Source organism: Somniosus microcephalus, chromosome 2 (assembly GCF_052327205.1).
Source record: "Somniosus microcephalus isolate GS21.2 chromosome 2, FLI_Smic_1.0, whole genome shotgun sequence".
Classification (NCBI taxonomy): Eukaryota; Metazoa; Chordata; class Chondrichthyes; order Squaliformes; family Somniosidae; genus Somniosus; species Somniosus microcephalus.
Window position 1 is genome coordinate 44,117,677 of NC_140988.1, and position 24,535 is coordinate 44,142,211.

Sequence of the window (24,535 nt, forward strand, 5' to 3'; positions counted from 1 at the left end):
GTGCTTGCGTATCCCAGGGGCGCAGTTAGTTCGAAGCGTCCCCTGGGATCATGTGGGCCACGGAGAGCCAATGGTAGCAGGGAATGCTTCATTCATAAATTTGACAGGAAGAGCTTTCAAACCTATAAATACTATAAGCCCCAAAACATAACAAAAACTTCAAATAAATTTTTTAAAAAATCACATTTTTAAAATAACTATAAATTACATGAAATAACTATTTTAAACAATAATTTAAAATTACATTTTCTAACAGGGCTAAAAATAAACTTACCTTTCTTTAAAGTATTTAAAAATAATAAACCTGTGGGAAAAATGTTTTAATTTTAATTAATTCACCACTTACCTTGTTAAAAGCAGGCCTTGCGCCTGCTTTTTAAAAGTGTAACTGCTGGAGACTTACCCTTCCGGAGAAACCTGCAAAAAAAACGTAAGTTCGATGCGCATGCGCTGCCTCTCCGGCACACGCGTTCCACCCGTCAACCCCTTCATTCAAGGGAACGGAAGTTCCGGTTTCCCGAGCATGCGCAGTGCATGCACGACACCGGCACTTTCGTTGGGCCTACGCGTGAGTACCCAGCGCGTACTCATGCGTGGGGACCCGAATTTCTGGGCCGATATGTGATTCTAAAGCATCACTGGAGAAAGCAGCACTGGCCAACACCACAGCTGGCATGCTACTCAAGGAGAGATTTTATGTGACATCACCAAGCAATGGGCCTGTCACTGATATGCTGAATATATACTGTGAACTTAAACTCGCTAAGATCATACTATAATCTTGGATATCAAATCTATGTCTGTTACACAGTTACTAACCAATTGTGTTTATGATGTTTCAGATTGAACTTACCTTTACTGTAATCACCAATACTTAATCATGTTATCGCTGATGTTATTAAATAAAAATGTGTTAATAATGCACGTGTGTTTGAAACTCAAGTTCCGATTTTAACCTGGGCCGAGAGGCAAGCATGGGGCCAACTTGCCGGCATGAGACCTGAGCAATTTTAACTCCCTCATTATCATACTGAAGGAGCAATTCCCTCCCAAATCCAGAAGGAATAACATGGGGTCTGGCAGGTGGGTGTGGTGCTATCGTGACAGCAGGCCACAACCAAGGTTCTGGGGGACAGCTGACTGTGTCGGGGAGGGGGCCAAATGCGATCGGTGGAGGAATACGATTGTGGTTGGTTGGTGGTGGGGGGGGGGGGGTGGGGAGGAGGGGCCCGATGGAGCACTCCTGCTCCTCTTGGCCCGAAAGGAAACCTTTAAAAATGAAAACTGACTTACCTTATCGGCCCTCTTCTGAGCCTGCTGATCCTTAGCGCTTGGAGTTCCTGGCGAGGCCAGCTCTGAATGCGGAACGACTGCATGCTAAAATGGCGCTGGGATCTGAATTACATCATCCGACCCTGACTTTTGTATTTTAATGAAGTTGTCGTCTGCCTCCATCAAAGGCCTCACACACTTCTCGAAACCATGCTGTTAAAATATCGGCCGCTGGAGGGCAGGGTGCTGCTTCTATTTTCATTGGGTGTGTGGGGTGGGGGCGGGGGGGGGGGGGAGGTGTGTGGGGTGGGAGTGGGGGCTGGGCAGGGCGGCGGGGGGTGCGGGGAGGTTAAAAGTGTGCCCTCAGTGTTTGATGCCTTTGACAAGTAAAAATTAGGTTGCATTTCACTCAGCATTGTATTGTGTTTCTGCTGGTGACTGAACTGGGTTGTTCAATTATCAGTATCTTTCACACTGGATTAGTCCAAAGTGAGCACAATTTAGGCATTGTATGTAAACCCTGGGTACAAATAATAAATGCCAACCTAATTTTCGGACATGTATATTATTAGTGACAGGAGCCTGATTCATCTACTACCCCATCAGCTGATATAAGTTACATGTTGGAATTTTGGGATACAATATTTCGAACATATTGTGGATGTTGTGCAGGATTTAGAGTTCATTCATCCTACATAGTACAGTTTACATTTAAGAAAGGTTAGGAAGGCTACTGTAGAGATAAAGGACATAGGAAAAATTATGTGAGAGGCATTAAAAATCACACAGGTGAGGATCACTTCGAAACTCAAAGATTGGGGAAGCTGGTTTGTAAAGGAGGTGAGTTCACCGAGGAAAATGAAAATATAAGCAAGTGGCTGGTAATCTGCTGTGGAAATTAATGACGCTACTTTCATAAGTAAATGGGAATATTTGAGGGCAATAAGGACGGGTACAAGAAAGATGGGCTGAACCTAAACAAAACAGGAACATTAAGATTTGGAAGGAACATTGAAGTAGCTATCAAAAATCAGAGTGCGTGGGGAGGGGGTGGGGGTGGGATGGGGAACTTGATCTGAAACAAGACTGATTGACATGTGGAAAGTAGCCAACAGACAGGTATGAACACAGTACCTCATTAACAAACAGGAACTAAATGCCAGTAACAGGCAAACACTAGGGCCCAAAAGAGGTGACAAATTTGCAATAAGGGTAGATTGTCGATGTGAACACAGATGCATGGGCTATAGTATGGCCCAAACTGGAACCTATTGTGGAAGTTGGCAAATACTATGGAGTGGGAATATCGGAGTATTTAGAATATTCATATGGTTAGCTTTAAGGAGGAGTGAGGCTGTGGAGACACAAGGATTTTCAATTCATTGGGAGCAGGGAGCCAACGGCAGTTGGTGATAGGGGCCTAGATTTTAGTGGAGGACGGGACAGCTGAGGAGCCACTTATATTGAAGTGGTTTTTAGAACACGAACAAGACAATAGGCATGTTCGTACTTGTCTGAATGAGGTACAAGTGCAAGACTTTAGTTGCACAAAGTCCTGGTCCATTGCTATAGACAGAGTGGAGTTATTATGTGGTGTTTGGTTGTCTGTTGCTTGGAGTTTGAAATTAGATTCAATGCTTATTCTTATCAAAAACAACAAAAACTACAATTCATAAAAGGGTGATCTTTGGTTCCTTTTAAATAAACAAATGGAACTTACTGATGCAGCAAGTTTTAGGATTTCCACATTTTTTCTTTTCCTAACTTGGATGTTTTGACTAAGGCTTTGAAATAGTTCTTTTATATCAGTCTGGGTTTGAAATCGAGGCAGACCTGCAAAAAGGGAGAAAAAGTTTTTAAGTAAATCATAAGTCATCAAGTAACCACAAAGGTTAATATATTGCAAAGTAACCACAAAGGTTAATATCTCACATTGAACAACTTCTCCTTTGACTCCACTTATTTCCTCCAAATCAAAGGTGTTGCTATGGGTACCCGCATGGGTCCTAGCTATGCCTGCCTTTTCTTGGGATATGTGGAACACTCTTTGTTCCAGTCCTACTCGGGTCCCCTCCCTCACCTCTTTTTCCGGTACATTGATGACTGTATTGGTGCTGTCTCCTGCTCTCGCCCTGAACTAGAAAATTTCATTCACTTTGCTTCCAATTTCCACCCTTCCCTCACCTTCACATGGTCCATCGCCGACTCTTCCCTTCCCTTTCTCGACTTCTCCATCTCCATCTCTGGGGATAGGTTATTGACAAACATTCACTACAAGCCCACTGACTCCCACAGCTACCTGGACTACACTTCCTCCCACCCTGCTTCCTGTAAGGACTCTATTCCATTCTCCCTGTTTCTCCGTCTCCGCTGTATCTGCTCCGACGATGCCACATTCCATACCAGTGCTTCCGACATGTCTTCCTTTTTCCTCAACCGAGGATTCCCCTCTGCTGTGGTTGACACGGCCCTCGACCATGTCCATTCTATCTCCCGCACTTCTGCCCTCACCCCTGCCCCTCCCTCCCGGAACCACGATAGAGTTCCCCTTGTCCTCACCTTTCACCTCACCAGCCTCCACATTCAATGGATCATCCTCTGCCATTTCCGCCACCTCCAGCGTGATCCCACCACCAAATGCATCTTCCCCTCCTCTCCCCTTTCAGCATTCCGTAGGGACTGCTCCCTCCGCGACACCCTAGTCCACTCCTCTACCACCCCCAGCACCCCTTCCCCTTCGCCCGGCACCTTCCTGTGCAAGCGTAGGAGATGCAATACATGCCCTTATACCTCCCCCCTTCCCACTGTCCAGGACCCCAAACACCCCTTCCAGGTGAAACAGCAATTTACTTGTACTTCTTGCAATTTAGTATACTGTATTCGCTGCTCATGATGTGGTCTCCTCTAAATTGGGGAGACCAAACGCAGATTGGGTGACCGCTTTGCGGAACACCTCCGTTCAGTCCGTAAGGGGGACCCCAAGCTCCCGGTGGCCTGTCACTTTAATTCTCCGCTCCATTCCCACTCAGACCTCACCGTCCTCGGCCTCTTGCATTGTTCCATGGAAGCTCAACGTAAGCTCGAGGAACAGCACCTCATCTTTCGATTAGGCACTCTACAGCCCTCTGGACTCAACATAGAGTTCAACAATTTCAGATCATAACCTCGGCCCCTATCACATTTATATATTTTCTTCTTTTTTTTATCCACACTTTTTGTTTGGCCCTTTTTTTTCTTCCCTCCCACATGGCAGCTGTCCTTCATTCTGCCAGCGCAATTCACACTTCATCTAGAGCCATCCTTTGTTCCTTAACCTGTCCCATTACCAGCTCCTCTCGCCTTGAATATCTCTTAATGTCTCTTAATCTCTCCTGCTTTTTATCCTATCACTGACCTTCCCTCTTGTTCTTTCATCCCCTCCCTCTTTTCCCAGCCCCTAAACTTTGCTTTCCATTTCCTGCTTATTTCCAGTTCTGACGAAGGGTCATTGACCTGAAACGTTAACTCTGTTTCTCTCTCCATGGATGCTGCCTGGCTTGCTGAGTTTTTCCAGTGTTTTCTGTTATTATTAAGGTTAATATATTATTGAACTTTTGAGATCAATCAGATATTTTGTGATATTAAAGCTGGTCTCCATTTCGTTTGGAATTCCCATATTTAAAGGGACTATCACTACTAAATATAGATATGGACTTAAAATAGGAAAAGGTGCCATTAGTGAGGTCAGCAACACTGTTTTCCTAACTATTTAACAGAACAGCAGTGAACTTTTAAATTGACTTTCTTAGTCCTTTTCATGTAGAATGAGACTTTGTCTTTGCTAAAAGATATTTTTTCCTCTTCCTCCGTTTCCTTCTCTCTACTCCATCTGAAGCTGACAGGTGGGCGGGTGACCTGATAAACTATTTGCAGGCTTTCTAAGCCAGTGATTCTTGCGCATTGCTAATGCTTGATCTGAGAGCATTAGCAATGCGCAAGGGTGGGCCAAGATTTTCCTTCCAACAGTGGACTCTGCTTGGCACCTCTTTGCAGACATTTGATATACAAGGATAGGATAGGACATGTAAACCCATGTCCCATTACTTCATGACACAGCATGTGCTGTTTACTGTTTAAAAAAAAATGTTCTGCTCTCTACCTGTAAGAGAATTTCCAAATGTTGAAGTTACGGTACAAGTCTTGTACGTAATTAAGATGTTAAACATCTTAATTATTGTGAGGATCGACTGTAACAAGTAATAAAAATGTTATGTTGTGTGGACAACTATAGGAAAGATCCATTGACTCTAGTTCTGGACAGAATGAGCTCAGTGTCATGTGGTGAATGATAGCAATAATGGTCCAGAAACACAGACTTATTTAAAGCAGTGGTCCTGATTGCTCTTCTCGTTTTGCTGAACTTTTTTTTGTTTGTGGGGGGGGGGGGGGGGGTGTTGCTATAAATATGAAAGAAAATAATAATCACTAAACAGCATTTATGTAGTTACCTCCTTGTGTCGAGGACGGTGAGGCAGGGGAGCAGGGCGGAGTTAAGCTTTCCTTTGTGTTCTAGATCGAGCAAAATTATTAATGCATTTCTAAAGAATGAGTTTACAATTTTGCTACACCTAGCAAAATCTCTTGAGAAATACAAATCTCTGCTGAAATATTGTATTTGTTCTATTTCAATTCTCTTCAGAGCATCAGTCATCAGCCCAGATACAGAAATGGACTGAGAATGCACTCTCAGATGATTTTTTACCCTCTATTTTACACATAAGCATGTCTGGTGCTCTATTACTGTCTAACACTGTATGTACATACAGTCAATAGTGTTGATTTCAAAGATAACTAGTTGATCTAGCCAATTAATTTTCATGTAATTCATGTTTTCTTTACTGGTTCTGTGTTGAAAGCAGTTTCAGAATCAGAGAATTTTTTTTTATTCGTTTATGGGACGTGGGCTTCGCTGGCAAGGCCAGCATTTATTGCCCATCCCTAATTGCCCTTGAGAAGGTGGTGGTGAGCCGCCTTCTTGAACCGCTGCAGTCCATGTGGTGAAGGTACTCCCACAGTGCTGTTAGGGAGGGAGTTCCAGGATTTGACCCAGCAACGATGAAGGATCGGCGATATACTTCTAAGTCAGGATGGTGTGTGACTTGGAGGTGGTGGTGTTGCCATGTGCCTGCTGCCCTTGTCCTTCTAGGTGGAAGAGGTCACGGGTTTGTGAGGTGCTGCCGAGTCTCCTACAGTGTCATGGATTAGCTTCTGACTGCACTCCCCCGGGGCATCATCATCCTTACTGGTATTCAACACTGAATTGAGAGTGCCACACTCCATGGGGATTCCTGCACTGCCTGCATTGTCCTCCTAGTCTGCCTGGTGGTCACCCACTCCCTCTCCCCCTGAACTGTGGATATCACTGAATGAGTATAGGACATTCTGTCAGAAGATAACAGCCAGAAATCGTGATCCGTATTGGAACTTGTGTCAGCCACGGCTCAGTTGGTAGCACCCCTGCCTCAACATTTCAGTGTGCAGTACACACGTCTGCTGCATATATGACAAATAAAATTGAACTGAATTGAGTTAGAAGGTTGTGGGTTAAAGTCCCACTCCAGGGACTTGAGCACAAAAATCTAGGCTGACACTCTGGTGCAGTGCTGAGGGAGTGCTGCACTGTCGGAGGTGCTGTCTTTCAGATGAGACGTTAAACCAAGGCCCCGTCTGCTCTCTCAGGTGGACGTAAAAAATCCCATGACACTATTTCGAAGAAGAGCATGGGAGTTATCCCCGGTGTCCTAGCCAATTATTATCCTCAATCAACATCACTAAAACAGATTATCTGGTCATTATCAAATTGCTGTTTGTGGGAGCTTGCTGTGCGCTAATTGGCTGCCGCGTTTCCTATATTACAACAGAGACTACACTTCAACAAGTACTTAATTGGATGTAAAGCGCTTTGGGACGTCCGGTGGTCATGAAAAGCCCTATATAAATGCAAGTCTTTCTTTTTCCCTCTGTAGCTGCGTGGTGGCCACCTCCTGAAACGTGCTATCCATGAAATGCTTAGCTTCCCATATGCACTGTCGTGATGTCAACCGCCTCTCAAGTTCAGAAACTCTGAGCTCGAACTCAAGCAGTTGGTGGCACTTCCTGCATATGTGGTTTTCCAGGATACACAAAGTTTTCTGAAGTTCCCACATGGCACAGGATGTGCATACGATGGGCCCCAGCTGTCCTGCCATGTTAGCTAACTGTTATTTTTAATTGTTTGTTTAGCTTGAAGGCACAAAGACAGATTTGTCAACAAATGTGCAAGCATCAACAAATTTCACAACAGCCGATATATACACAGGTAGAAAGCCTTGACTAATAGCTACTCAAACAAAATCTGACATTTCATTTAGCAACTAGTTTCCATGATTTGTTAGCACCATGTAAACATAAGACACTTTTGTTGTCTGCATTATCTAACTTGTGTTATCAATTCTCTAATTTAATAACTGGCAAATGAACTATCTTCTGCTACTGTGCCGCATTATAAGCAACAACAATAACTTGTACTTATGTAGCACCCAGGGCGCTTCACAGGAGTGTTATCAGACAAAATTTGACACTCATCCACATAAGGAGATTTTAGGACAGGTGACCAAAAGCTTGATCGAAGTAGCTGCTTTTAAGGAGTGTCTTACAGGAGAGAGAGGCAGCGAGGTTTAGGGAGGGAATTCCAGAACTTAGGGTTTAGACAGCTGAAGGCACGGCCGTCAATGGAGGGGCGAAGGAAATTGGGGATGTTCAAAAGGCCAGAACAGGGCTGGAGAAGGTTAGAGATAGGGAACGGCAAGGTCTTGGATGGATTGAACACAACGCTGAGATTTTTTAATTTGAGGTGTTGCTGGGCCAGGAACCAATGTAGGTCAGCGAGCACAGGGTCGATGGGTGAACAGCACTTGGTGCGAGTCAAGATACAGGCAGCAGGCCTATGAATGAGCTGAAATTTACAGAGGGTGGAAGCTGGGAGGCCGGCCAGGAAAGCATTGGAATAGTTGAGTCTGGAGGTAACAAAAGCATGGGTGAGGGCTTCAACAGCAGATGAGCTGAGGCAAGGGTGGAGATGGCCAATATTACGGAGGTGGAGGGTGAACAGCTAGAGGTCGATGTTCATATCGGTACCACTTATATAGGCAGAAAGAGGGATGAGGTCCTGCAAGCAGAGCTTAGGGAGCTAGGAGAGAGATTAAAAAGCAGGACCTCAAAAAGTAGTAATCTCCGGATTACTCCCGGTGCCACGTGCTAGTGAGTACAGGAATAGGAGGATAGAACAGATGAATGCGTGGCTGGAGAGATGGAGGAAGGGCTTTAGATTCCTGAGGCATTGGAACCATTTCTGGGGAAGGTGGGACCTGTACAAGCCGGACGGGTCACACCTCAACAGAGCCGGGACCAATATTCTCACAGGGAGGTATGTTAGTGCTGTTGGGGAGGGTTTAAACTAGTTTGGCAGGGAGATGGACACCAGCATATAAAGTAGAAAAGAGGAATAAGGTGCATAAAAGAGTGATTGTGTTGGATAGTACTAGAGAAGATAGTACTAGAAGTGGTAGTAGTACCATATTAGATAGGAGCAGACTAAGAAAGACTATGAAAAATTCAAAAAAGGGTTTAGAATGCATGTATGTAAACACACAAAGTGTGGTGAATAAGGTTGGTGAGCTACAAGCACAATTAGCCATGTGGCAATATGATGTTGTGGCAATAATGGAAACATGGCTTAAAAATGATGAGGACTGGGCACTTAATATTCAAGGGTACAAGGTGTTCAGAAAAGATAGGGAAGGAAAAAAGGGAGGTGGGGTGGCAGTGCTGATTAAGGAAGACATTATAGTGTTGGAAAGGGAGGATGTTCTTGAGGGGACAAGGACAGAATCCATTTGGTTAGAGTTGAGGAGCAAAAACGGTATGATCACGCTATTGGGAGTATTCGATAGGCCTCCAAATAGTGAGAGGGAGGTAGAGGAGAAAATCTGCAGGGAAATCGCAGAGATATGCAAGAGCTATAGAATGGTGATATTGGGGGACTTTAATTACCCAAATATTGATTGGGATAATGCTAGGGTAAAGGGTAAGGAGGGGGCGGAATTTCTGAAATGTGTTCAGGAAAATTTCCTTGACCAATATGTTCTTGACCCAACTAGGAAGGAGGAATTGCTGGATCTGGTGCTGGGGAATGAGGTGGGCCAGGTTGACCAAGTGTCTGTGAGAGAACACTTGGGTACGAGTGATCATCGTATCATAAGATTTAGATTAGCAATGGAGAGGAGCAAGGAACAACCTAGAGTGGAACTTCTAAACTGGAATAGGGCTAACTTCAAATGGGATGTGAAAGGATCTAGCCAGGGTAAAATGGAACCAAAGACTGATAGGAAAAACTGTAACAGAACAATGGGTGATCATTAAGGAGGAGGTGTTCCAAGTACAGGCTAGGTACATTCCAACAAGAGGGAAGGGTAAGGGAACCAAAGCAAGGGCTCCTTGGATGACGAGGGAGACAGAGAAGATGATGAAACAAAAAAAGAGGGTGTTTGATGCATGTCAGGTGAATTCTTCAAGGGAGAACCAGACCAAATACAATAAGTTGAGAGGGAATGTGCAGATGAAAATAAGATTGGAAAAGAGAGAATATGAGAGTAGAATGGCGGTTAACATAAAAGGGAACCCAAAAATCTTCTACGGGCATGTAAACAGTAAGCAGGTAGTAAGAGGCGGGGTGGGGCCTATTAGAGACAAAGGTGGTCATATATGCTTAGAGGCACAGGGCAAGGCTAGAATACTCAACGAGTACTTTGTATCGGTGTTTACTAAGGAGATGGATGCTGACAAAATATCCGTAGAAGTGGAAAAGGTAGAAGCAATGGAAGGGGTGAAAATTGATAGACAGGATATACTAGAAAGGCTGGGTATGCTTAGAGTGGACAAGTCGCCTGGTCCAGATGGCTTGCATCCCAGGTTGCTAAGGGAATTGGGGGAGGAGATAGCGGACGGGCTTGCCAATATTTTCCAATCTTCCCTAGATGCGGGGGAGGTGCCTGAGGATTTGAAAGTGGCAAATGTGACACCATTGTTCAAGAAAGGATGCAAAGACAATCCTAGTAAGTACAGGCTGGTCAGTTTAACATCAGTGGTGGGTAAAGTTTTAGAAGGAAAAAATTAATGGGCACTTGGAGAGATTTAAGTTAATTAAGTAGAGCCAACACGGATTTGTAAAAGGCAGATGGTGTTTGACTAATCTAATCGAATTTTTTGATGAAGTAACAGAGAGGATTGATGAAGGGAATGCAATGGATGTTGTCTACATGGATTTTTGGAAGGCATTTGACAAAGTATCACATAGAAGGCTGGTTTACAAAATTGAGACTCATGGAATAGGTGGGTCTGTGGCAGCTTGGATAAGGAATTGGCTTAACAACAGAAAACAGCGAGTTGTGCTAAATGGCTGTTTTTCAGACTGGAGGATGGTAGACAGTGGTGTTCCCCAAGGGTCAGTGCTGGGGCCACTGCTCATATAAATGACCTGGATATTGGAATAGAGAGTAGAACTTCTAAATTTGCCGATGACACCAAACCTGGGGGTGTGGCAAACAGTGATGATGATACCAATCGACTGCAACAGGAAATAGAAAGGCTAGCAGAATGGGCAGATGGAATTTAATACAGAGAAGTGTGAGGTGATGCATTTTGGCAGAAGGAACAGGGAGAGGCAATATACACTTAATGGCACAGTTTTAAAGAGTGTGCAGGGACAGAGGGATCTGGGACTTGTGCATAGGTCCCTGAAGGTGGCAGGACATATTGAGAGAGTGGTTAACAAAGCATATGGGATCTTGGGCTTCATAAATATGATATTGAGTACAAAAGTAGAGAAGTTATGCTGAACCTTTATAAAGCACTGGTTAGGCCACAACTGGAGTATTGCGTCCAGTTCTGGTCACCACACTTTAGGGAGGATGTGAAGGCCCTTGAGAGGTTGCAGAGGAGATTTACCAGCTGGGGGAATCTTAGCTACAAGGACAGGTTGGAGAAGCTGGATTTGTTTTCATTAGAGCAAACGAGGTTGAGAGGTGATTTAATAGAGGTGTACAAGATTATGACGGGTTTGGATAGGCTAGATGGGGAAAAGTTGTTCCAACTAGTTGATGGTACAAGGACTAGGGGACACAGATTTAAGGTTCTGGGCAAGAAATACAGGGGAGACGTGAAGGAAAACTTTTTTACGCAGCGAGTGGTGATAACCTGGAATTCGCTGCCGACGGAAGTGGTGGAAGTGGAGACACTCAATGTTTTCAAGGGGTGACTGAATAGGCACTTGAGGGAAATAAATTTGCAGGGCTACGGGGATAGAGCGGGGGAATGGGACTGACTGGTTTGCTCTACAGAGTGCTGGCACGGACTTGATGGGCCAAATGGCCTCCTTCTGTGCCGTTATGACTCTATGAAGTGGAAGTCTTGGTGATGGAGAAGATATGGGGTCAGAAGCTCAGCTTAAGGCCAAATAGGACACTGAGGTTGCAACAGTCCGGTTCAGCCTCAAACAGTGGTCAGAGAGGTGGATGGAAGCGGTGGCTAGGGAACGCAGATCGTGGCGGGGGCTAAAGACAGTGGCTTTGGTCTTCCCAATATTTACGTGGAAGAAGTTTCTGCTCATTCAATACTGGATGTCGGGCAAGCAGCATGAGAAATCAGATGAGGTGGAGGGGTCCAGAGAGGCGGGGGTGAGGTTGAGTTGGGTGTTGTCATCGCACATGTGGAATCTGAGACGTTTTCGGATGATGTTGCCGAATGGCAGCATATAGATGAGAAATAGGAGGAGGCCAAGGATAGATCCTCAGGGGACTCCAGTGTTAATGATGTTGGGGTGGGAAGAGAAGCCATTGCAACAGATTCTTTGGCTACGACTGGGGAGGTGTTGGAGGAGGATGGTGTGGTCAACCGTGTGAAAGACTGCAGGCAGGTCGAGAAGGATGAGGAGGGATAGTGCACCATGGTCACAGTCACATAGTATGTCATTTGTGAGTTTGATAAGGGCTGTTTCAATGCTGCATTATCCATCAAGCTCCTTGAAAAAATGTTTTTTAAGTTGGACTGACAAACTAGCAAATAGCACATATGTCATTATATAATTTTCTGTATCTGGGGTTAATGTCTATTGGTGTCGAGATTGAAGCTGGCACCAAATTACAGGGAACCCTAATTATTCCAAAGCCATGGGCTAACAAAGCAGTTTTTACTGGAAGTATGTTGGTCAAGGCATCTCCATCGACATTGTTAATGATAAGTCTAACAAAGAAAAATGCTTGAGCAATATTCTTCTTCTCCCAGTTATTTGTCTCCATCCTCTGAAGTGGGAAAATTTGCCCCCTAATCTTCCGAAGTGGGGAAACATGCTCCTCATGCAAACAAAATGTGATGCTTCACTTAGTGACTAGTTTCCATGATGTCATACAAACATCAACCCAGAGTGAGATCTGGACTTAGTTTGAGTTCCTCAGCTGATCGTAGTGGAGCTTCTGCCAGACTAGGCAAAACAATACTGATAAAACATTCCTAGCAGAACTTATCATACTGAGTTTGTAATGTACTGCAACATCTTCTAAGTGTTTTCAATATACCTTTCAAACTTTCTTTTTGAAGATTTTAATCTTAAAATTCTTTTGGTCAATGCCATTTCATACTTCTCCAGAAACATTTATTGATCGTTACACTGGGGTACAATGGTTAATATTGAAGAACAGGATATAACTTTCAAGATTAAGGAAGATCATATTTAGGAACTTTTAAACATTCCATATAACCTGATAAATTAGTGAGTTATATCTGTCTGCTTACAAATTAACAATACTGAAACAAACATATACTTACAATCAGCGGATAGTTTTTCTTGAAATGATTTGTAATATTTACTGAGTAGTTTAAAATTCTCTTGATTGATAATTTCCTGCAGAGAAATATCTCCAAACCTAATGATAAAAGATAAATTCTAATTAGTCAATATCACAATTTTAATTTTACTATCTGAATTGCATAACGTTTAAAGTAAAACTAAAGAAAGAAATGTTAAAACTTACATTTATATAGCACCTTTCACAACCTCAGCACATCCAAAAGTGTTTCATGGCTAATGAAGTACTTTCAAAGTCACAACTGTAATGTAGCGAAATGCTGTCGCCAAAATTGCACACAGCAAGGTCTCACAAACAGCAATGAGATAAATGACCAGATAATCTGTTTGTTGAGGGATAAATGTTGGCCAGGGCACCAGGGGAATTCCCCTTAATTACATACTAAAGCCTGGAAATTACAGTGTGCAAAATTGAAAGAATGTGATTACTATCCAGTGACCCTTGATGTTCTTCTGTGTGGACGAGATCAGGCTTGACTGCAATGCTCCTGCAATCGAATAGCCTGCCAACATTCACCATCAAGGCTCACACACGTCCACACATAAACACACTTCCAGTAAGAGTTGTCAGAAAGCAATTAGAAGAGGGAACTATGCTCAAATTTCCACTCACTAACCCAGAGGTGTAGAGGACAATTATAGTACCCTACCTGAGATCAGATAACTCTGCGCACATCCAGGATCAAACCTGAAACTTCCTGGTCTGTATACCTCAACTATTCAATACCTCCATCCATCAGATTTTAGCATTTTTAAAAATGTCTTCTCAATTATCTCTCCTTATCTCCTGAAGGTACTCAGTCTGAATCATGTTGGGCACAATTCTGAGTTCAAGGCACGCTCTGGCTACAAACACCAGCAACTCTCTGGCACCTCATCCAAATGGCCAATCTTTATATGTGAGCCTAAAATGAGTGTTGGAAGACTGTTCAACTATAGGGTCTTCACAGAGTCTGAGCCTGTTGCCAGCATCCACATCAACAAAGAGGCAGGTTTTAATGAGGACCATAAAGGAGGCACGGTGGGTGGAGAGGCAGGGCTCAGAGAGAGAATTCCAGAGTGAGGGGTTTAGATGGCTGAAGGCACAACCGCCAGTGGTGGGACAAAGGGAAGAGGAATACACAAGAGGCCAGATTCAGAGGAACACAGAGTTCTTGAGGTGGGGGGACAGGGGTTGTAGGCTGGATGACATTACAGAGATAGGGATAGGCAAGGCCATGAATAGATTAAACACAAGGATGAGAATTTTAAAGTGGAGGCATTGGGGGAAGGGGAGACAATTTAGGTCAGCAAGGACAGGAATGACAGGTGAGCAGGACTTGGTGCGGGATCGGATTAGGTCGGGTGACCATACGTCCTCATTTTCCGGGGACAGTCCCCGGATTAGATACTGTGTCCCTGGGCAAACAATGTCCCCGGAAGAGACCCGGTTCTGGAAGCTAGTCCCCGAATAAAATGGTCAGTAATTATTTGTAAAATAGTTTCAGGCAATAAACTCTGGCCTACAGATTTAGGAAAATAAATTTAAAAGTTCACCCCCATTAGTTACATCCAAAAAGAGTACATTATAATTAGTTATTACGGGTGCGGCTGATGCTTACAGTCATGACATGCTGGAGGCGCCGCCCACCATGTCGTCAAACCAGAGTGACTGATGACTGATGGCGGAACTGACCAATCAAAGCAAGGGAAATTGAGCTGCTTCTACATCATAAATAAATTAGATGAACAAAATGCAGGCAGAGGCGGGATTATCCAGTGAAAAACGGAGGGTGTTTGTGTGGTGTATTTGTGAAAGAGCAGAGACAGCGCACCAAATTTAAGAAATTAAGTTTATTTAACCAGTATCTTTTAAGTACGTGGATATGTTGTGTACTTACTAATTGAGGTGTTTTATTCTGTGTCTTTACCAAAGGAAAGACATGCTTGCCTTCGAGAGAGAGAGCAACAAAGTTTCACTAGACTGGTTCCTGGGATGAGGGAATTGCCCCATGAGGAGAGATTGAGTAGACTATGCCTATATTCCCTAGAGTTTAGAAGAATGAGAGGTGATCTAATCGAAACATATAAAATTCTTAAGGGGCTTGACAGGGTTAATGCTGAGAAAATGTTTTCCCTGGCTGGGGAATCTAGAACACGGGGTCACAGTCTCAAAATAACGGGTTGGCCATTTAGGACTGAGATGAGGAGAAATTTCTTCACTCAAAGGGTTGTGAATCTTTGGAATTCTCTACCCCAGAGAGCTGTGGATACTCAGTCATTGAGTATATTCAAGACAGAGGTCAATACATTTTTGGGAACTAAGGGAATTAAGGGGTATGGGGATAGTGCGGGAAGGTGGAGTTGAGGTAGAAGATCAGCAATGATCTTGTTGAATGGCGGAGCAGACACGAAGGGCCAAATGGCCGACTCCAGCTCCTATTTCTTATGTTCTTGTCCTCTTATATTCAACCCCTAGTTGTAAAGAACTCTGGTCCCAAAAAATGTATTTATTTTCATAGATGCTGCTGATTGAGCTGTTTGTTTTTGTTTTGAATTTCTAACATATGTAGAGTTGTTAATCTTATCTAATCAATCTTTACAGCCCGCAGCTTCACTTTTTAGGCCCTCTTGTCTTTGTTTTTACTTTGTGTGGTGTAGTGATGCTGAAATAAACATGAGTAGTACATTAGTGGCCAACAGTTCAGTGGGAATGGGGTCAAAGGAGCCAGGAAGTGGGTCTCATTCACATAGAAAGAGCAGGAGGTAAGGGAGAAACTAAAGAAAGACATGGGTTCAGGGCTAGGGCATAGAGGAGCCTTGGGAGAGGTTTGGCTTGGTGGACATGGGAATTGGGGGAGGTGGCAGAGGCAAATGAACAGATGGTCTTAATCTTTGTGACAAAAGTCTGAGCTCCTTCCACATATTGTTGGCAAGAACATTGGAATTTCCATAACACATACACTGCAGAAACTTCTGAAAGCTGTAAACCCTCAGCTATAGGAGGGAAGGTGGGTTGAAGCAGGGGGAGAGATGGGCAATGTTAGGGAGGTGGAAGTGGGATGTCTTTGTGATAGAGAGGATTATGGAGTTGGAAGTTCAGTTCAGGGATGCTGAGGTGGCAAACCATTTGGTTCAACCTGAGATGGTTGCCAGGGAACAGAGAAGGAATCGGTGGCCAAGGAACAGAGTTTGTGGTGGAGCTGAAAACAATGGCTTAGGTGTTCCCAATATTTAATTGGAGTAAGTTTTGGCTCATCCAGGATTGGATGTCAGATACACAAAGGCAGTGGAAGTGTTGAGAGAGGCGGTGGAGGTAGCGGTGGGTGTCAGTCTGCATTCTCTGACCTTATTTATTAGTCTATTATGTGGTACCTTATCGAAGGCCTTTCGAAAATCTAGATAAATTACATCTACTGCATTACCCTTGTCTACTCTCTCTGTTACCTCTTCAAAAAATTCCAATGAGGTTGGTCAAGCAAGACTTTTCCTTTTGAAATCCATGCTGACTATTCATTATTATATTTTTGGCTTTTGGAAGTTCTTCTATTTTCTCCTTTAGTAGGAATTCCATTATTTTTCCTACCACCGATGTCAAGCTGACTGGTCTATAGTTCCCTGGACATGTTCTGTCTCCTTTCTTAAATATAGGTATTACATTAGCTATCCGCCAATCCTCTGGCACTACACCTTATTCTAATTAATTATTAAATATATGCAGTAATGCCTCTGCTATCTCTTCCCTAGATTCTTTTAAAATGCACAGTTAATCCAGGTTTTTTTTTCCTCTTTGAGTTTACTTAGTTTATTTAATATATCTCCTCTTTTTATTTTAAAAATGCAGTTATTTCATTACTAATCTCATGATCCAATGTCATGTCCACCTGTTCTATCTCCCTGGTAAATACTGAGGCAAAGTAATTATTTAATATTTCTGCCATCTATCACTTTATGTCAGACAATTCAGATCCAGTGGAGGGGTCAAGACAAGTGGTGGAAAGGTGCAGCTAGGTGTTGTCAGCATATATGTGGAAGCTAACTCCATGCCTGCAGATGATGTCGCTGAGGGACAGCATGCAGATGAAGAAGAGGAGGGGACAAAGGACAGACCCATAGGGGATTTCAGAGGTAACAGTGTGGGGACGGGAAGAACAACCATTGCTGGAGATTTTTTTAATTCATTCTTGGGAAGGCAAGTCTTTATTGACAATATCTTGAGATGATGGTGGTGAGCCTTCCTCTTGGACCGCTGCAGTCCATGTTGTGAAGGTACTCCCTCGGTGTTATTAGGTAGGGAGTTCCAGGAATTTGATGCAGCCACGATGGAGGAATGTCCAAGTCTGGATGCTGTGTTGACTGGAGAGGAACCGGGATGTGATGATGTTCACATGCACCTGTTGCCCTTGTCCTTCTACTTGGTGGAGGTCGAGGGTTTGGGAGGTTCTGTCGAAGAAGCCTTGCCGATATATTGCAGTTCATCTCTTGACAGTACACACTGCAGCCACGGTGGATGGAATGGAACACTGCAATCATAAGCGAATAGCCCTACTTCAGACCTGCAGTGATGTCCTGGGGCTGAGATAATTAACCTCCAACAAACACAACCACAACCTTTGTGCCAGCCACTGGAATGTTTTCCACCAGATTCCCATTGACTGCAGTTTTATTAGGACTCCTTGATGCCACATTCAGTCGAATGCTTCCTTGATGTCAAGGGCAGTCACTCTCACCTCACCTCTGGATTTCAGCTCTTTTGTCCTTTTTTTAAAATTCGTTAATGGGATGTGGGCATTGCTGGCAAGACCAGCATTTATTGCCCATCCCTAATTGCCCTTAAGGTGGTGGTGGTGAGCCACCTTCTTGAACCGCTGCAGTCTGTGTGGTGAATGTACTCCCACTGTGCTGTTAGGGAGGGAGTTCCAGGATTTTGACCCAGCGACGAAAAAGGATCGGCGATATACTTCCAAGTCAGGATGGTGTGTGACTTGGAGGGGAACTTGAAGGTTGTGGTGTTCCCATGTGCCTGCTGCCCTTGTCCTTCTAGGTGGAAGAGGTTGTGGGTTTGGGAGGTGCTGCTGAAGAAGCCTTGGCGAGTTGCTGCAGTGCATCTTGTAGATGGTACACACTGCAACCACGGTATGCCATTGGTGGAGGGAGTGAATGTTTAAGGTGGTGGATGGGGTGCCAATCAAGCAGGCTGCTTTGTCCTGGATGGTGTCGAGCTTCTTGAGTGTTGTTGGAGCTGCACTCATCCAGGCAAGTGGAGAGTATTCCATCACACTCCTTACTTGTGCCTTGTAGTTGGTGGAAAGGCTTTGGTGAGACACTCGCCAGAAAATACCTAGCTTCTGACCTGCTCTTGTTGCCACAGTATTTATGTGGCTGGTCCAGTTAAGTTTCTGGTCAATGGTGACCCCCAGGATGTTGATGGTGGGGGATTCGTCGATGGTAATGCCGTTAAATGTCATGGGGAGGTGGTTAGACTCTCGCTTGTTGGAGATAGTCATTGCCTGGCACTTGTGTGGCGCGAAAGTTACTTGCCACTTATCAGCCCAAGCCTGAATATCGTCCAGGTCTTGTTGCATGCGGGCATGGACTGCTTCATCATTTGAGGAGTTGTGAATGGCGCTGAACACTGTGCAGTCATCAGCGAACATCCCCATTTCTGACCTTATGTTGGAGGGAAGGTAATTGATGAAGCAGCTGAAGATGGTTGGGCCTAGGACACTGCCCTGAGGAACTCCTGCAGTGATGTCCTGGGGCTGTGACAATTGACCCTCAACCATCTTCCTTTGTGCTAGGTATGACTCCAGCCAATGGAGCATTTCCGCACCCCCCCCCCCGATTCCCATTGACTTCAGTTTTACTAGGGCTCCTTGATGCCACACTTGGTCAAAAGCTGCCTTGATGTCAAGGGCAGTCACTCTCACCTCACCTCTGGAATTTAGCTCCTTTGTCCAAGGCTGTAATGAGGTTGGGAGCCGAGTGGTCTTGGCGGAACCCAAACTGAGATTCGGTGAGCAGTTTATTGGTGAGTAAGTGCTGCTTGATGGCACTGTCGATGAATCCTTCCATCACTTTGCTGATGATTGAGAGTAGGCTGACCAGACAGTAATTGATCAGGTTGGAATTTTCCTGCTTGTGGTGGATAGGACATACCTGGGCAACTTTCCATATTGTCAGGTTGATGCCAGTGCTGAAACAGTTTGATTAGAGGCAGGGCTAGTTCTGGAGCAGAGGTCTTCAGCACTACAGTCGGGATGTTGTCGGGACCCTTAAATAGCCATTACAATGTACAATGCACTCAGCTGTTTCTTGGTATCACGTGGAGTGAATCAAATTAGCTGACGACTGGTATCTGTGATGGTGGGACCTCAGGAGGAAGTTGAGAAGGATCATCCACTCGACACTTCTGGCTGAAGTTGGTAGCAAACGCTACAGCCTTGTCTTTTGCACTCATGTGCTGGGCTTTGCCATCATTGAGGATGGTGATGTTCATGGAGCCTGCTCCCCCATTAGTTGCTTAATTGTCCACCACTATTCATGACTGAATGTGGCAGGACTACAGAGCTTTGACCTGATGCACTGGTTGAAAGAGTGGTGTGGGAGGAAGGGGTTTTGCTTCACAGGGCACTGGCACCAGCACTGGGGAAAGAGGGAGTTGTTCTGTTGGGACGGGCTCCACATAAACTGGGCTGGGACCAGTGTCCTGGCGAATCGAATAACTAGGGCGGTAGATAGGGCTTTAAACTAATAAAGGGGGAGATGGGAGGATTCAGGAAAAGGTAAATTCAAAAGCAGTAAGAGAAATGTCAAGGTTGTAGAGCAGAGTAGCGATCTGGATAAAAATAAGCAGAATGGGTCAGGAAGGGAGAGCTTTACAAAGGTAATAGTGCATTAGTGACTAAGGCGATATCAGGGAAAAATAGAAAAAAGTTAAAGCTAAAGGTACAAACCAGAATGTGCGTAGCCTTCACAACAAAATAGATGAATTAATAGCACAGATAGAAATAAATGGGTTTGATCTAATAGCCACTACGGAGACGTGGTTGCAGTGTGACCAAGGTTGGGAACTTAATATTCCAGGATACTTGACTTTTTGAAGACATAGGCAAAATGGAAAAGGATGGGGCTAGCCCTGACAATAAACAATGGGATGAAGACAGTAGTGAGAAAGGATCTTAGCTCAGAAAAATAAGATGTAGAATCATTTTGGGTGGAGCTAAGAAACAAGGGGCAGAAAACACTGGTGGGAGTAGTTTTTAGGCCCCCTAACAGTAGTTGTAGTGTCGGGAACAGTATAAATCAGAAAATTCGAGGTGCATGTAACAAGTGTAATTCTCTTCTTAGGCAGTCCCTCGGAACCGAGGATGACTTGCTTCCACACTAAAAATGAGTTCTCAGGTGACTGATGAGTCCAATGCGGGACCTAGTCTCTATCACAGGTGGGGCAGACGGTGGTTGAAGGGGCGGGTGGGTGGGATGCTTGGGTTGACTTGCGCTCCTTCCGCTGTTTGCGCTTGGCTTCCGCTTGCTCCCAGCGAAGAGACTCGAGGTGTTCGGCACCTTCCTGGATGCTTCTCCTCCACTTTGTGCCGTCTTGGGCCAGGGATTCCCAGGTGTTGGTGGGGATGTTGTACTTTTTCAAGGAGGCTTTGAGGGTGTCCTTGAAGCATTTCCTCTGCCCACCTAGGGCTCTCTTGCCGTGTTGGAGTTCCGAGTAGAGCACTCCAGTCCAGATCCAAGGTCGTCCCATCCTCTGTCATCAAATTACAGTATGCAGACAATGCTTGCGTCTGTGCTCACTCTGAGGCCGAACTCCAAACCATTGTCAACACCTTCATGGATGTGTACGAGAGCATGGGCCTTACACTAAACATCCGTAAGACAAAGGTCCTCTACCAACCTGCCCCCGCCACACAGTACTGCTCCCCGATTATCAAAATCTATGACGAGGCCTTAGACAATGTGGCCCACTTTCTATACCTCGGGAGCCTACTGTCAACAAGGGCAGACGTCGATGACGGAGTCCTAACAAGGGTAATACAGTAATTATGGGGACTTTAATTTTCATATAGACTGGGCAAACCAAATTTGCAATAATAGTGCGAAGGATGAATTCATGAGGTGCATTCGAGATAGTTTTCTAGATCAGTATGTCGAGGAATCAACTAGGAAACAGGCTATTTTAGATCTAGTATTGTGCAACGAGCCATGGTTAATTCATAACCTTGTCATAAAGGAGCCTCTGGGGAAGAGTGATCATAATATTATATTGAGTTTGAGAGTGATTTAGTTAAGTACGAAACTAGGGTCTTTTAAATCTGAATAAAGCAAACTATGTTGGTATGAGGAGTGAGTTGGCGAAGGTAGATTGGGAAACTAGATTAAAAGATATGATAGTAGATAAACAATGGCAAACATTTAAAGAAATAATTCATAAGTTGCAACAAATATACATTCCCTTAAGGAATAAAAATCCAATGGGAAAAATGGTCCAACCATGGCTAATAAGAGAAGTTAAAGGTAGTATTAGATTAAAAGAAGAGGCTTGTAATATTGCCAGAAAGAGCAGTAAGCCTGAGGATTGGGAGGATTTTAGAATTCAGCCAAAGATGACAAAGCAATTGATAAAGAGAGAGAAAATAGAATGTAAGAATAAATTAGCAAGAGACATAAAAAGATTGTAAAAGCTTCTATAGATATGTAAAAAGGAAGAGATTAGTGAAAGTAAATGTACTTCCCTTACAGGCAGAGACAGGAGAAATTATAATGGGGAATAAGGAAATGACAGTAACATTAAACAAATACTTTGTATCTGTCTTCATGGAAGAAGATACAAAAAACATTCTGGAAATAGTAGGGAACCAAGGGTTTAGTGAGAATGAGGAACTTAAAGAAATTAGTATTAGGAAAGAAATAGTCATGGATAAATTAATGGGACCAAAAGCTAACAAATCTCTTGGACCTGATGGGCTACATCCTAGGGTTTTAAAAGAGGTGGCTATGTAGATAGTGGATGCATTGGTTTTGATCTTCCAGAATTCCCTAGATTTTAGAACGGTTCCTGCAGATTGGAAGGTAGCAAATGTAACCCCACTATTGAAAAAAGGGAGAGAGAAAACAGGGAACTATAGGCCAGTTAGCCTGACATCAGTAGTAGGGAAAATGCTAGAATCTATTATGAGAGACGTGGTAGTAGGGCACTTAGAAAATCATAATATGATTGGGCAGAGTCAACACGGATTTATGAAAGGGAAATCGTGTTTGGAAAACCTGTTAAGAGTGTTTTGAGGTTGTAACTGGCAGCGTAGATAAGGGGGAAACAGTGGATGTAGTATATTTGGGTTTTCAGAAGGCATTTGATAAGGTGCCACACAAGAGGCTATTACACAAAATTAGGGCTCATGCGATTGGGGGTAATATATTAGCATGGATTGAGGTTTGGGTAATGGACAGAATACAGAGCGTATGAATAAACAGATCATTTTCGGGTTGGCAGGCTATAACTAGTAGGGCACCGCAAGGATCAGTGTTTGGGTCTCAGCTATTTACAATCTATATAAATGACTTGGATGAAGGGACTGAGTGTAATATATCCAAGCTTGCTGACGATACAAAGCTAGGTAAGAAATTAAGTTGTGAGGAGGACGCAAAGAGGCTGCAAAGGGATATAGACAGGTTAAGTGAGTGAGCAAGAACATGGCAGATGGAATATAAGGTGGAGAAATGTGAAGTTATCCACTTTGGTAGGAAAAATGGAAAAGCAGAATATTTTTTTAAATGGTGAGAGATTGGGAAAAGTTGGTATTCAGAGGGACCTGTGTGTCCTTGTACAAGAATTGCAGAAAGTTAACATGCAGGTACAACAACCAATTAGAAAAGCAGATGGTATGTTAGCCTTTATTACAAAAGGATTGGAGTACAAGAGTAAAGAAGTCTTACTACAATTATACAGGGCCTTGGTGAGACCATACCTGGAGTACCATGTACAGTTTTGGTCTCCTTACCTAAGGAAGAATATAGTTGCCTTAGAGGGAGTGCAACGAAGGTTCACTAGACTGATTCATGGAATGGAGGGATTGTCCTATGAGTAGAGATTGAGTAGACTAGTCTTATATTCCCTAGAGTTTAGAAGAATGAGAGATGATCTCATTGAAATGTATAAAATTCTTAAGGGGCTTTGCAGGGTAGATGCTGGGAGGATGTTTCCCTGGCTGGAGAGTCTAGAACTAGGGGTCACAGTGTCAGGATAAGAGGTCGTCTATTTAGGACTGAGATGAGGAGAAACTTCTTCACTCAAAGGGTTGCTAATCTTTGGAATTCTCTACCCGAGGGACGTGGCTGCTCAGTTGTTGAGTATATTCAAGACAGAGGTTGATATATTTTTGGATACTAAGGGAACCAAGGGATATGGAGATTGGGCAGGAAGGTATAGTTGAGGTAGAAGATCAGCCATGATCTTACTGAATGGTAGAGCAGGCTCGAAGGACCAAATGGCCGACTCCTGCTCCTATTTCTTATGTTCTTATGTCGGAATCACTTAGCTCTGCTATAGCATGCTGCTACCACTATTTAGCATGCATGTAGTCCTGTGTTGTAGCTTCACCAGGTTGGCATGCTGTTCTACACTCCTCATTGAACCAGAGTTGGTCATCTGGCTTGATGGTGATGGAGGAGTGAGTGATATGCCCAGGCCATGAGGTTACTGATTGTGGTGGAATACAATTCTGCTGCTGCTGATGGCTCACAGTGTCTCATGGATGCCCAGTTTTGAGCTGCTAGAATTGTTCTTAATCTGTCCCACATAGCACAGTGGCAGGATCACACGACACGATGGAGGGTGTCCTCCGTGTGAAGACAGGACTTGGTCTCCACAAGAACTGTGCAGTAGTCACTCCTATTAACACTGTCATGGATAGATGCATCTGTGACAAGTTGATTGGTGAGCACAAGGTTAAGTAGGTTATTCCCTCATGTTGGTTCTTTCACCACCTGCCGTAAGCCCTGCCAGTGTGACAGGATATACCCAGGGATGGTGACAGAGGAGTCTGGGACATTGGCTGATGGGTATGATTTATAAGTATGACTAAGTCTCCCAACTTTGGTGCCAGTCCCCAGATGTTAGTGAGGAGGACTTTGCAGGGCCAACTGGGCTGTGTTTGCCTTTTTGTGTCCAAATTCGATACCTAGGTTGCAGCCGAGCGGCCCATCCAGTTTTATTCTCGTTATTCTTATTTGTAGAGATTTGATACAACTGAGTGGTTTGCTAGGCCATTTCAGAGGACAGTTAAGAATCAATCATGCTGGTGTGGGACTGGAGTCACGTATAGGCCAGACCAGATA

At 44.0% G+C, this 24,535-nt stretch overlaps 1 protein-coding gene across 9 annotated transcripts in view; it reads right to left on the reverse strand.

The window, feature by feature from the left end:
* The window catches only part of inpp4b (inositol polyphosphate-4-phosphatase type II B), a 1,159,724-nt gene that overhangs the window by 65,472 nt on the left and 1,069,717 nt on the right, over positions 1-24,535 (reverse strand). For all 9 annotated transcript variants that reach the window (XM_086009058.1, XM_086009093.1, XM_086009068.1 and 6 more), the window contains 2 exons: positions 13,171-13,268; positions 2,993-3,105 (listed from right to left, as the gene is read on the reverse strand). In XM_086009058.1, coding sequence (XP_085865184.1) covers positions 2,993-3,105; positions 13,171-13,268 — 211 coding nt within the window. The remainder of the gene's footprint in view (positions 1-2,992; positions 3,106-13,170; positions 13,269-24,535) is intronic.